Raw genomic sequence first — 14,357 nt, 5'->3', positions numbered from 1 at the left:
TTGTTAGCTGGGGTAAGCTCCTGTAAACGGTCATCTATCACCTACACCTCTAGTGGCCGCTTACGAGAACCATTCTCGTAAGCGGCCAGCTCCATGTGCGGACACTATTTTCGCGTCCCGAGGGTGTCCGCTTACGAGAGCTTCGACTGTGGCTAGAAATTCGCTGTTCAGGGGTATTTTTGTTGTAGAAATAGAATGTTTAAAGGGTTAACTGCTTGTATTTCATTATAACTAACCTGAAGGACAGGGAGAGATGGTGATGTTGGAGATTGGAAGGCATAATCTGCTGTCACAAGTTGAGGATGCAACACCTAGAAATAAACAAGCAGAGGGGACAACATTATTTACCAATTTATGGGTAACTACTAACATATTTACAACTTAATGCTGTTTACACGCTACAATTTGTTGGCCCAATTTGTTCCAAGCAAATTTTCACGCTGCCACTGTAGTTGGCTTGGTGGCCCGATTTTCTTTGCTTTACTTGAATTGCGAGAATGAAAATGATTTGGCATCTGTTCAATACCAAAACTGTTGTGTTGCATCAACTGAAAAGGAGTCGAAGTATTGATTCATCAAAGTCGAGGTGCTGAAAAATGCAGCAAACTGTTAAATTGAGCCTCCTTAACAATGTTCCCAGCCGTTTCAGTCTTTTCCACTACTGACAGCAACTGAATTTTTTTAATGGTTATAATCATAATAATTTCTAAACAGACAGAACAAAAGTTTTGTGAACTTTAAGTAAACAACATTTCAAGACTCACCAAGGTCAGTTCATGCCTTGATCTACTCAGGAAGGGTTCTGGCAAATAGGGAAGGTTTATGGAGTCAGGGATGATCACATGTCCTCCATCAATATCCACAAGAATAACATCAGCCTGTAATACAAATTCAAAAATTGAAACATTCTTCTTATTGCGGTTTTCAGTTACCGTATTTTCTCGGTTATAAGGCGCACTCGGTTATAAGACGCACCCCAAACTTCGCAACTTTGTCATGCTAAGTTTCCAAACTAAAAATTTTCCGAAAGTGCTCGGTTATAAGACGCACCATGAGTTGGTGTTTTCCTTGTCTTCTAAAGTCATTTATCAACTTTGCACGATGAATAAAGGTTTGTTTAATATGAGTATACTTGATTTCAACATAATGCTGATATAAGCAGTTGTTACCAAAACTTGTCAACTCGGCCGGATAATAAACTTCATGTTGAAACTTGCTGTTTCTTGTTCTAGAGATGTTAAATCTAATAAAAGGCAATGACCAACACTAAGAGTTTTCTTTTTTCTTGTTTTAACTGCAAGTTCCGGTAAAATGGCGGCCATAAAATTTTGTTGGGCGAAAATACTCGGCTATAAGACGCACCCCGATTTTGGCAAAAACTTCCCAAGAAAAAACAGATTTTGCTCGAAAAAACCGTGCGCCTTATAACCGAGAAAATACGGTAAGTGCAAACTCTGAAATTAAAAATCCAACTAACGATTGCGTTTCTCGCTGCTGTCAATCATAATTATCATGGCGACAGCCAACAAGCCATAAAAAACAGAAACAAACAAAATGGAATGAAATCTACCAATCGCAACTGAAAGACGAGACCTTTTGACCTGGTTGAAGTGAACATCTGTTTCCCGATAGGTCCTCTAAAATAGACGGCAGCAAAATAGCGTAAACCGTTGATTGAGGATTGAATTTCAGAGTTCGCATATCACTGAAAACCGCAATAATTTAGAACCCATTGGTGAGACGAGAATGACTTATACTGGTGAGGATAGAGATTTGTGGTGGGGATAGAGATTTGTGTTTCATGTTCGGCACTGATTTCTACTCACCTTTTGAGTTACCTTATTATAGGAATATAACGAAGCATTTTAACAACGCGAACAAAATATACGCGTAATAAAATTAACGCGAAATTTAAGAAAAGTCCTGGTTAAATCCTTATAGTAAACGTGTTTATATTAATTAACATCAATAAAATTAACGCAAATTTTTGAAATTCATGTTAATAACATGTATCGTTAATTTCCTATAATAAGGTAGTTATAGTTCATGAAGCTAAAATTCCCAAGTATAACTTAAGAACACACTTTCTACATTAGTTACAAATGCTTTTGAGCAAATGCAAGTACCTGTCTAGCTAGGTGTGAAATAAATCCAGTATCACTCACCAAATCAGGTGCCAAGGTGTCCTTGTAACTCTCATGTACCCCCATGATGTATGGCGTAGGCGCACTCAAGAATTCAAGTAATGCCGCTGGTAGTACTGGGATGAACACATAACTGAGAAAATTGAAGAACACATTTTAGTACCCCCAAAACAGAGAATAGTAGGCATACAACATTATTCTGCATGCAAAACAAATGAAACCTTCCATAAGCAGACACCCTCGGGACCTGTAAAAGTGTCTGCTAAGGAGAGGTGTTAGCAGAGTAGAGCGGTTTTCACTTGAGTGTCGAAAGTAAGTTGTGTTTGCTTTGGTTTTGCATTACTACGCGTAGTGATTGGTTTAAAACTCTCGCGCCACTTTCTTAGCCAATCAGAAGTAAAACCAAAACCAATCGTGACTCGCCTCACGCACGTTTTCCCGCGCTTCGTGCCGGCTACGTGTATTTGATTCGAGTTTTGATTGGCTGACTTTTTGGTCTGTGTCTTGTGATTGGCCAGAGTAATTACAGTACTTTGGTTTTGGTTTTACTACACTCAATTGAAAACTGCTCTATAAGAATGTAGTGTTCTTATATGGCTTGGACCATGATTATATAACTGTCCACTAACAGTAGGTGTCCACCTACCAGAAGCTCTTGAAACTGTATCATTTCAAACAGTATTTTGTACTCACCTGAACTTCAGTGGATACATCAATGCCAGCATGGACTGAGTGGCATGGGTCAACTGCGTGTAACTGCTTGAATAAAACAGGATTTTGTTTTCTGTCAGCGCAGCACTAAACAGGGACAACATGTTGTGGATTCCTGTAAGTGGTTAGAAAACATATATTTTAATATACATTGTACATGTAGCAGGTAATGTACTTAACGATCCACAAAAAATGATGGGCTGTAACTGAAAGAACGCTTGAAATTGAAAGAGTGTGACAAAATTAGCAAAACGGCCAAGCTTAAATTTATATATTTTTTTAAATATTTAAAGAATTGGTATGTAAAACATTGCTGGATAGCAAGACCTTGCTATCTAGCAGCTCCTATGCATTGCCAAGATATACCAATGCCCCTGAGTTCTCACAAAGTCAAGGTATAAAAAAAATTGAAATCCACTTGCCGAATGGGCCAGTAATTTCAGTTTTTACTTGCCCACTTAGAGTTCATGACGCCCCCACTTAGAGTTCATGACGCCATTTTAAAGGAGATCATGGCACGTAAATTCAAATGCGTACGAAAATCCTTGCTCAAAGACAGACAACCACATGTACTTGTTTTTCCCGGGAATGATATGAGAGTAGAACAGCCTGGCCAATGAAACAGTTAATGTACCAAACTTGACGGCCTTCAAGGAAAGCCTGCCGTCTCACCAAGCCCAAAACAAACAATTCTAACTTTAACTTTTTTTTTTAATTTTTTTATTTAGTTTTTATCCATAACATTTAAGCTTTACTTTTAATTTGTAAGTATTTATTTAGTTAGTTTAAGTGAACACTCACTAGAATCTTCAGTATTGAAGGAGGTGAGTCTTTCAGGAAGAAGGAAGTAGAAATATTTTTTTGCCTAGCAGAATTGACTTGCTCCAGGAAATCGGACCTGGGATTTTTCTGGCCCTGAAAGAATCACATAAAACTTACCTAACTGGTTGAACAAGATGGAAACTGATTTCCCAGTCACTGGAAGAGTCTCAGATGCAGGAGGTGAAAGAGTCTGACGATCACCTGCACCCATGGAAAATGTCATCTTAGGTCCACCAGGTGGTGGCACTTGGACGAAACCTAAGATGCATCCAACCAGTCCCTCCAAGGATTTGCTGTTCCCAGACATAAAGGACCAATAGATGGTGGTCAGGCAGCTCTGAAATGTATAAATAATATTTCAAATGAAACATGATTTATGCAATGGATAAAGATCCATATATTACATAGGGATGTCAGAAAGGTTTTAAGTGGGCGGCTATTAAGTGTTGAAGTAGGTGGCTGATTTTGTCATCTTTTACTAAAGAATCAGAGGATACCCCGGGCCAAAAACATGAGGTAGGAGGTGACTTTTGCCAGCTGCAGACTTCATTTGAAAACCCTGATTACCTACAGGGTAAAAGATGCTTTCAACCATTGTTGTGACTAAAAGGGAAAACTACCCAATAAGAAAGTGCAGGCATAAAGCTATATTTCTGTAGGTCTACAAAAATACAAAACTAACATGAGCTGTTGACTTATTGACTGTGCAAGCAAATAGAATTTGCATTTTTAGAATAATAAACAAGCAATTTTTCTTTCTTTTCTTCACCACCCTATATTTTCTATCTATCGGGAGATTTCTAAAAAGCTGTGGAAATGCTTGCTCATGGCTCAAGTTGGATATGTATTTTCTATTTCTGAAATGTATATCTTACCTTTAAAATGTCAAAATAACATGCTCTTGATACTAGACACAAGCATTTTGGGGCAAACATTTCCACTGAGAATTCTTCTGAGTTACTAGTTACAGAGATTCCAGGGATACCATCTGAAAATCGTTTATCTGACAGTGAAGAATCTGACTGGCTGCCATCTTTAAATGCCTCCCTGCTTGATGACTTTACCACTTTAGTCTTGGACTTCTTTGGTGTAGATTTTTCGTAGAATGTGAAGCATGCACAGTATCGGTGGTCGCCTTCCATGTCGGTGAGGACGGCAACAAAGAATGTTGGTGGTTTGTAATAGTACGAGTAGTTCCATCCTCCAGGTTGACAAAACTAAAGAAAACAACAAGAAACTTAGTTTTTACCTCATGGTAATGGGGTATTAAAATGAATCTCGACTTCACTCACTCTCGCACTCACTCACTTCCTTCTGATATAGAACATTTAATTTATGCATTAAACAATAAACATGCTGACAGAATGGTCCTTGAAAATCCAATTCAGCACATGTCAATCAGAAACAAATTATTCTCCAACCTCGTTCCCAGGGTCTCTCTCTTCCAGGGAACGAAGTTGATTATTCACTTATTTTGGTGGTGAATTCACACTACAAAGCCTCAGAGCACCAGCTATCAATGACCCATTCATGCAAGTAAACATTCAAAAGCAAATGAAGTGAGATTGTGACATTACTGATAGCAGCTATAAGCTACATACAGTTACGCTTGCCATGTGATGTGAATAAGTAAACATTTCAGCTCACTAGAAACACAATAACTACACAGCACATTTTTGTTTCTATACCTGCTATTAATTCATTGTATTTTTAATCGCTTTGTTACCCGTTTTTATCTTGTACATATTAAATTTTTTATAATGTAGTCATAATTTACGCAGGGCCCCTGTTGATACCAGCCAAGTGCTGATTGGGCCTCCCTGCCTAAATAAAGTTGACTTGACTTGTCACATCATCTTGTGTCACGTCATCTGTTTTTCATCTTTTTTAGTCCAGCAGAAACACGAAGTGCTCGGGCGCATCTTTCTCTCAAATTTCATCCTCAGATAAAAAATAATGCTATACGTGCTTTACTAAATGCTAAATAGGATGAAAGGTTACACTTTATTTTGGTGTTAAAAAAAATAGAATTTGCACTTCGAAGCCTGAGAGCACGAGCCATCATTGACGCAACTTCCATGAAACAATAAAACATTCAAAGGGAAATAATAAGAGATTAAATTATAACTCATCTCAGTTTATCTTTACATGTTTACTCCTACAATTAATACATGATTTTCAGAACGCTGTTTGCAAATCATCGCTACCGAAACCAAGAACTGATTTCCTAAGCATAGCCTTAACTACTTCAGTTAGTTTTCACTGAAACTATCTAGAAGCCATCAGATATGTTTTAAACCTTCAAGTATTTTTTTGGTAAAAAAAAATCCATTTCAAATCCCTAGGATTAAAACATTTGCAAGAAGTTAATGTTTTCTACAGTTTTCTCACTCAGTTTTGGCTTCAGTAAAAGAGAACTTATGCTGCGAGCAAAGTTCCCTTTGGTCGTTGGGAACTCTGCTTGCCAGGCAAAGAGAAGTCTGTTACACTATTTAATTATCTACCACTCTGTATTTGTAACATGGACATCCAGCAGAGCCCAATGATTAGCAAAATGAAAATTTTATGGGGAAAAAAATAAAAATTTGACACAAAATTCCAAGATGGGGTTACAAAGTCCCCTTGCCAACCAGGAAGTAAAGAACTTTGGGTGCTAATAATGTGATAAGGTCAAAAGGCATCACCTCTGTAAATTTCTGAAAGCAGTCCTTCCTCAAAGTACTCATTTACAATGCAGAAACAAAAATATCCTTGAAACATAATTCTTAATTGACAATCTATGAGACGAGACATAGCTCTGAGCATATGCATGCAAATTATACAGCCAAATTAATAAAACTGACAGCTAGGGACATTGATCGGTGCATATTTGTTGCAAATCGACAAAGAAATAAACAAGTATGATTTTATCTACAAGCTAAAATTTCAGGAATGTAAGGATTCCCTTAGATCCGTTGAGAGAAGAGTTTAAAGCGTGCTCAACATAACACGAGGAGCTGACCAAGGATTAATTAAATGCAAACAAACCGTGTAAATATTGTGCCTGGACGCTTAAGACTGAATAAAAATGTCCGTTTAAAAATCCGTCCCCAGCGGGAAGGAAAAATTAGTACGGCTTAAAACTGTGAAGACTTATAACGAAACATCAGGATACCTCGACGTTATATTATTGAATACAAAAGATAAACGAGTTAGACAGCAGTAAAGGGCATTCTCAAACGCTAAAAACAAATGCAGTCGCTAACAGCAAATTGAGTTCTGAGTTGTAATAACGTCAAATTTGCTCAGCAAGCACATCGAAGTAAGCTAATATTCAATCGATCTTTAGCGTAATGTCTAGTGCAAATTCAAACAATAAAGAGCTTCATTGGTACAATAAAAAAAATTTCTCTAAGCAGCCGCTATAAAATTAAATAAGCTTAAAGGGCTTTCCCGCTTTGCGTGATCGACAAAAAAAATCGTTTTCAGGCTTCAGACACTGACTATTAAAGATTCCACCCATATAACTATAACATAATGCGATCACTGACTAAAAGATCTGAGAAAAAGTTTTATCGTTCTCTTTCAAGAATAGCGTCTTTTATTACCAAGGTGCTCGATACCAGAGGTATAATACGACAGTGTTGAAGTGATGTAATGAGTGGCATGTTACAAAAACTCTAAGGGTTTTCAGCGTATGATTCTCAAAGCGATGTTACGTACGCGAACAAGGATACTTGCTCATATATTACACTAACCGGCTTTCAACAAAATATAGAGTCACTTACCAGTTCGAGTCCTTCTGGAAACGTTGCATCTTTACGGTCTTTGCTTGGGAAGCGTTGTATCACCTTTCCTCGCACTTCTTCTAAAATTCAACAACGAAAGCAGGTTTGATAAAAAACTCCGAAATTTCCAGAGGCGTGCGATGTTTGCACAACAGTTTTCTCTGCAAGACGCACAGCTGAGACCGATCAAAAGAGATCTTACCATTCTTTGAGTCCCTGTCTATTCCACAAACGACAAAATAATCTGCAAGACGGGACATTTCTTGAGATGGAATGTCATGTAGGCGACCATATCCATACACCCTTTCCTTTGGACGCCATTTTGGATTGGGCTGCACGCATGCGCCACAGCCTCGACTTGAGAAGGTGTGGCAATGATTTTGAAATCGGTTGAATGGACGCTCATTAGAGGAGAATGCGAGAATTATTATGTTAATTTTTCGCAATAAAAGAAGTTACAAGTGGCATTTAAAACTTGGTCAGAAAAAACGTCAGTGCTAAGCTAAACCTTTGCAAAATATCCACAAATTATTTAAAAGTTCTTCTCTATGGGGGGGGGGGGGGGGACTCCTCAGACAAATAAATCTTGTTCCCACATCACTTCTAGTTTCAATGCTGTAAAGTTTCAGAAAAATTGTATAACAGCTGCTGCCAGACAACCTGTAGGCATCTCCTCCCAATGTCCCATTTTTTTAAGCTTCAGTTATTATAACAAAATATTTTAAAATATCAGTTTAAAATAATTTTTCTGAATGTTTCAGGGGTCTCAATTGAGGTATTCAGTCCAAACCAAACTTACAAACTATGAAAACTCCTGAAGACAGTTCTTGGAATGTATACTGCCAACTTTAAATAAAGCTGTGCAGCTCCTCAATTAGTTGCACAATGACCCAAATGCCAAACCATCTGATGTAAAGGAGAGCAGGAAAACGGCATCTAAACGCTAAGGAACAATTTAATGATGACTATGGAATTGAACTGTTTCATCCATAAACTGATCCATTTGAATATTCTCTTTGTTTTCTCTTTTGTATTATTAATTAAGCACATCATGAGAAATTATATGAGATTTGATCACGACTGGGGGCCTTGGTATAAATGTATGTGCATTGTAACACCAAATACTCTACACTTAGTGCTAGGAAACTGAAGTGATCAACACTGATAGCCTTGTGCTTGGAAATAGGGAACTCAAGAAATATTGTGTAGCTCCAGATAATTAGCCTGTATTGCAGACGAACTAAATCCCAGACTATATCGAGGATTTTGTGACATGTCTGGCTGAACGGAGGCTACAGATAATATCCATACCCACATCACCAAACCTTTCACATTGGGGGGGGGGGGGGGATTGATATTTCCTCAAAGAAAACATTTCCCCTAGTGGAATGTTATCCTTGGCATTAATAACTTGCAAATGGCCAAAAAACGACATTTATTTAATCAAATATTCGGTTACACAGTAAATACTCTGCAGAATAATCAATCCTGCAACATTTTTTAAAAACAGTGACAAACAGTGACATCCTCTGTAGATCCATTTGCTAAATAAAATGTTGACTTCAAACATGATCTAAGGAGTACACATTTCTTTTAAAGTATTGAATGGTCAGTAAAAGTCGGCTTTTGTACAGTCCTTTAGCTTTTACAATTATTTTTACAACAACTGGCATGTTTTAATCAACATGATGATAAACCTTTTTAAACAGAATCAACCCATACTAGCCAAATTACAACAGCAGATATTGCAATAATAACATCAACAGTCAAACCACAATGATTGCGTTTCAGACTTTCTGTCTTTTAAATTTAGAACAGCAGTCACACAGAAACACCTAATCAAATGTCTACAACAATAATTACACACATTTGATCAGATTATTTTTTAAAAGCAGTGCGTCAACACAAGGCTCAGACTTGACATGTTGCTTGTGCAAGCTGGCTTCATGAAAATGTGCAATTTTTGGGGAAGGGGGGAAAAAAAAAAATAAAAAAACAACCTCCACAAGCAGTTCCAACCAGTACCGAGAATACAAAAATGGTCTATGTCACCAATGCTGGTTAATAAAGCAATTTTTACAGATGTTGTATAACCTGTGCGTGCATGCAGAAATTGCTCAAATACATGTACAGTCGAAGCTCTCATAAGCAGACACCCTCAGGACGCGAAAAAAGTGTACCGTAAAGAAATCTGGAGTTGGCTTCTTACGCAGAATGTTTCTCGCACGCGGCTACTAGAGGTGTAGGGGATAGATGGCCACTTACGGGAGCTTGGTCCAGCTAACACTGATAACCGGATGGGATGACGACAAAACAAAAAAAAAAAAACACTGAACATGATACTGTAAAAATCTCTCACTTAAAAATTTTACCTCTTTGCCTTTGTGATTGTTTTCATTTTCAACGGACAAAGTGAAAGGACAGCAAGGATTGCTCCCGCCTTACTGTAAAATCATTGTGGACGAACGAAAGATGTGAAGTTGATTGATAAAAACAAGAACTGACAGAGGTTTTTTCGATAGGATTTTACCTTCAGCTTGTCTGCTTACAGGAGCTTAAGAAACAAAGAAATTAAGACTAAGTCGTAAAATATTGATTTGTATTTTTTTCAATCTTTACACAAGAAAAGCGATGTTATTTACCTTTGAATTTTCAAGACTCTAAGCGGTTCTGGGGGAAAGAGTCATGAAAACGGCCACTTACGAGAGTGTCCATTAAGAGAGCTTTGACTGTAACAGCAGAAGCTTTGATTGGCTTGCAAAAAGATCATCAGAGTACCCAGCTAAGATCAACCATGCACAGTAACTTCATTCTTAAAAATATCTTCTAACAAAACTAGTGTCTGAAAAGCGGCCTTAACACTATCAGCATCAGTGTCACTCTGAACAATAGTCTTCAGCCAATCATGAAGCTCAAAGAGTTCCCCTGGGGCGTCACTCATCAGAGTCGACGACGGAATGGACACAGCAGCCATAGCCTGTGCAAAGATCAGTGCTTGACGTACAAATGCCTCTTTATGATACTTCAGAGCCCAAGTAAATTCAAACAAGGCCATTCCCATGTTTCTTGCTATAGGCGTCTCCCTGGCAGAGTACATGATTATACCAAGAGTGTACACAAGCCTGCCGAGAACAAGAGTATCATCACCCAGGAGGTCAAGAGTGTTTACCTTGCTGTCAAAGTTCTTCATCAAAGGGAAAAAGAAGAATCCAGCCACACCAGCAAACTTATTAGCAACAGCTATGGGTTGCGGATGGGATGGCCCTTTGCTAAACCTTTTTGTTTTGCCATCAATTCTCTCTTGTACAATCTTTTGCCAATCTGGAACAGCTTGTGGAGATTTAAGGGAGTCTTCTTGAGGGAGTGGAAACTTTCTTGGCACTGCTCTTGTTTTGGAGATTTCTGCCGGGGCTGAGAGCTGCTGTGCTGCATCAGCAAGAACATTCAACATGTCCATCCGCTGCTGCAAATTGTAGTTAGGAGCAAAAAATTCTTCTGTCAAGTAACAAGCAATCTGCTGAGGACACCTGATGGTAACAGAAACCATTGCATTGTGACGCATTTCATAAAATTTATCAGTGGAATAGCGGTCTTCAAGGTGAAGCAATACTTTTACCAGCTCAACACAAACATCTTCAAGATCATCTAAATCAGCACAGACAAGTTTCTCTACAGACTTCAAAGAAGCCTCAGTCTTTGATGGATCTTCTGATGCTACGAGACCTTCAATACAATCACGTAGAAACTTAGGTGCGTTAGACTTGCTCCCTGCATTGTCATCTTCATCAAGATCATATGGCAACAACTCATCATCATCATCAACTTCACCTTCGTCTTTCTGAGGACTGCTCTTTTGAATAGTTTCAAGCTGAGAATCTGAAGGTCTGTCACTTCTTGCTTTTTCAGTTTCTGCTACATTGTTGTGAAGCTTCTTTCTTCCCATTCCTGCTTTTCCTGAATCCATCCTCTCTTGTGAACCTTTCGCCATTGACTTCAGTAATTTGGTCTCATCATCTTCAGCATATTCAAAGACAAGCTTCTCTCCATTAGGCTCAAGGGATGATGTGATGCACTCTGCGACCACCATCCCAAGACGACGCACTTTTTCCAAAGGACTATCCAAATGACTCTGCACACCAACCAACAACTTGGTGAGTATAGAGTGTTTCTCAGATTGCTTCTCCTCAGTGTTTAAGTGCCCAAAAGAAAGAACAACAGCACAAGTGACATAAAAATGCTGATCGTGTGTTGTATGTTTAATGGCACTTCTATCACCCCAGACGTCAAGAAGTGTATGCATAGTTTCCACTAACAAATGCCTGCGCTTGCATCCAGATAAATACCCAAAGATGTTGTACAGAACATTTGTGTTGGAGTAGCTTCTCATCAATAGAAACTTCGTGGTCAGTAAATACTTGAGTTTGGTGTTTGACAAAACTGAATCGCCAAATAGCTTAGCTATTAAGTTAGCACTGTTAGCTACTTTAAGCAGACCTTCTGCCACATGTTCCATAGTGCCATCCGGAACACCAGTGATCAGTCGTGCACAAATTCTGTTCCACAGTGGACTTGTTGTCAGCCACTTCTCTAATGCTGGCAACAAAATAGAAAATGTTTTCTCTGCTTGCCCAGCCATGCAAATCCGCCCAATCAGCTCGCCAAGGAACTTAAAGGAACAATCGTGTGACATTGTTAGGTTGTCATGCAATTTCTCCAATGCTTTCAGAATTTCATCCGCGACCATTTTGAAATAGGGCTCTGGGTAAAACTGTGAACTGCATTTCAGTCTCATCTTGTTTGCTACTCTCTGTGGGAGTGAGACTATCAAAGTTATAAGCTGTTCCCACAACTTACTTTCAAATTCTGACTGACTGAACTTTTGAGGCGCACTTGTCAAAGGTCTGGATAACCGACATTGTTCCACAAACACGTCAACCAGTCTCTCTTCTGCACAAAATTTCTCGAGCAAAGAGACTACCACCTTTGTGTTTTTCAAATTCGTCGTCTGCTTGGAAAGTGCGTTCCCTAACACAAGAAGACTGTCGTGCGAAGGACCACGCAGGAAAAACACGTCAAAAAGATCTTTTTTCTGTTCTTCGTTAAAGCCACCGTAAAACCCGATCACTGGCGAAGAGAGGATAAATTCAGCAAATCTCAAAAAGTGATTGCTTACAAATTCAGCCTTCAGCGCTGGACGTTTATCCAAGGAAACTTTCGCGGGCTGCAGAGAACCTCGCAAGAAGAGTTCGGCAATGTCATTCAAGGGTTCAATCACTTCGCTCACGTTAGAAGCATTTGCCAGGTTGTTTTGGCGTTCACGAACAAATCTTCTAATATCACATTGCAGATCTCGGTCCAAATGTTGTTCCATTTGTACTAGTATCTTATTATTTTGCGCTACTTCGTTTTCACATGTTCGTCCGCCATGTTGGATCCAACGCTTCTCGCTCGCGTAGAGTGCTGGGAAGGATTCTGAAACGCTAATTTGATTGGTCAATATACGATCTCGGTCCCAGTCCACTGTTCTTTTCATTTCCTCATTGAAGAAAAAGAAACTGATTCACTGATATGGAACTCTAGTTTCAGTCCTCCTGTAAGTCAGGTTCAATTCTAAAATACAGTTTTTTTATGCACTTAGTTTGCGAGGAAAAGGAGGAAAAGTTGAGCAAGTGCAAGCACCCTTGTTTTTATCCTGCCATTTTTTATTTACCTCACAAGCTAACTGCCTGGGAGACTTCTGGAACAAACAGTCCACCGACTGGGGACCCCCCCAAAAAAAAAAAAAAAAAAAAAAAAAAATTTTTTTTTTTTTTTTTTTCAAATTAAACCCCCCCGGAAAAGCAGACCAAGATCAGCAGCCCATTTTATGACATCGGTGTGGCCCTGACATGAGGTGGTAAAATAGAGTTATGGTTACACATTTGAATGATTCAAAGAAAAAGATAAGCTGTGCGGTGCAGTCAAACCATCAACAGCATTTCTCCCAAGCCTTCATTAGGCTTTTCTACAAGGAAAGAAAATTCCTACATACTAAGCTTTTATGAGCCAATCCACAGCACCTATCACAGCACAATCAATAATAAGACACAATTCATACTGGATAACACTGCTCTTTATTTACAACCACACTCATACATTTGTATTAAAATTTCTTCAATAATCTTGGAAATAATTTTATGCATTGATACCTACGTAATTTACCTACAAATTATATCCTAAAAATCAATTTCTTCACCTCTTGCACAGTTCAATAACGATTACACTATAAATCAACGAATAAACCTAAGTGTTACATAAATATGAAGTATTTCAGACTAAAAAAATCATTACAGCTTCACTAACACATTAAACATGTTCTTCCTTCGCAAATATAGTTAACAATAATTATAATATTATTCTTACATGTGATAGTGCATGAATTGCAAATTCCACGCAAATCTGTTACAGAGAATTTAAAAATCACTCACGAATATTATAGGCGTCAATTTGTATAAGTAACAACAAAGAAATATAATTTACTGTTTGCACACATAACATGTATGTTGATAATAAAATTCCAAACAATTCAGTTTAGTAAAAAAAGCTGCATTAAATCTTATATTTATTTCACTCCTCACCCCAACCTGCCTCCCACACTCCCTACCTCAAAATTGTAATTTTGTGTAACACACTGCAAACCAAAAGCCCAAAAAAAAAAAAAAAAAAAAAAAAAAAAAAAAAAAAAAAAAAAAAAAAAAAAAAAAAAAAAAAGAAGAAATAAAAAACTGTTATAACTATCCTATATATTTACAAATTAAAAATATTTATTCTTAATTGTCTCATAGTTTTCCATACCAGGTTACATCTTTGACAGGGGTATTTTATTCCATTTCCTTCCCTTGAAATTTCTACTTTTCTACATCTTGCCTTAATC

General features: G+C 38.1%; 2 protein-coding genes across 2 annotated transcripts in view; both read right to left on the bottom strand.

Annotated features, from left to right (window-relative positions):
• Window positions 1-7,764, bottom strand: part of LOC144633145 (myotubularin-related protein 13-like) — a 29,655-nt gene extending 21,891 nt beyond the window's left edge. The window contains exons 1-8 of the mRNA XM_078491945.1: window positions 7,647-7,764; window positions 7,445-7,524; window positions 4,553-4,894; window positions 3,795-4,014; window positions 2,838-2,970; window positions 2,166-2,277; window positions 765-878; window positions 237-311 (exon numbers count right to left, since the gene is read on the bottom strand). Of these exons, the coding sequence (XP_078348071.1) occupies window positions 237-311; window positions 765-878; window positions 2,166-2,277; window positions 2,838-2,970; window positions 3,795-4,014; window positions 4,553-4,894; window positions 7,445-7,524; window positions 7,647-7,704 (1,134 nt within the window). The 5' untranslated portion in view covers window positions 7,705-7,764. The remainder of the gene's footprint in view (window positions 1-236; window positions 312-764; window positions 879-2,165; window positions 2,278-2,837; window positions 2,971-3,794; window positions 4,015-4,552; window positions 4,895-7,444; window positions 7,525-7,646) is intronic.
• Window positions 7,765-10,142: 2,378 nt separating this feature from the next.
• On the bottom strand, window positions 10,143-12,865 carry LOC144632746 (telomere length regulation protein TEL2 homolog). The gene has a single exon (XM_078491465.1). It carries the CDS (start codon window positions 12,813-12,815, stop codon window positions 10,233-10,235), a length of 2,583 nt encoding a protein of 860 aa, XP_078347591.1. The 5' UTR covers window positions 12,816-12,865; the 3' UTR covers window positions 10,143-10,232.
• Window positions 12,866-14,357: the final 1,492 nt, after the last annotated feature.

Source organism: Oculina patagonica, chromosome 12 (genome assembly GCF_052425735.1).
Source record: "Oculina patagonica isolate OP01 chromosome 12, crgOcupat, whole genome shotgun sequence".
Classification (NCBI taxonomy): Eukaryota; Metazoa; Cnidaria; class Anthozoa; order Scleractinia; family Oculinidae; genus Oculina; species Oculina patagonica.
Note: the sequence above shows the minus strand (reverse complement) of the source record. Positions and strands in the feature narration are given on the sequence as shown.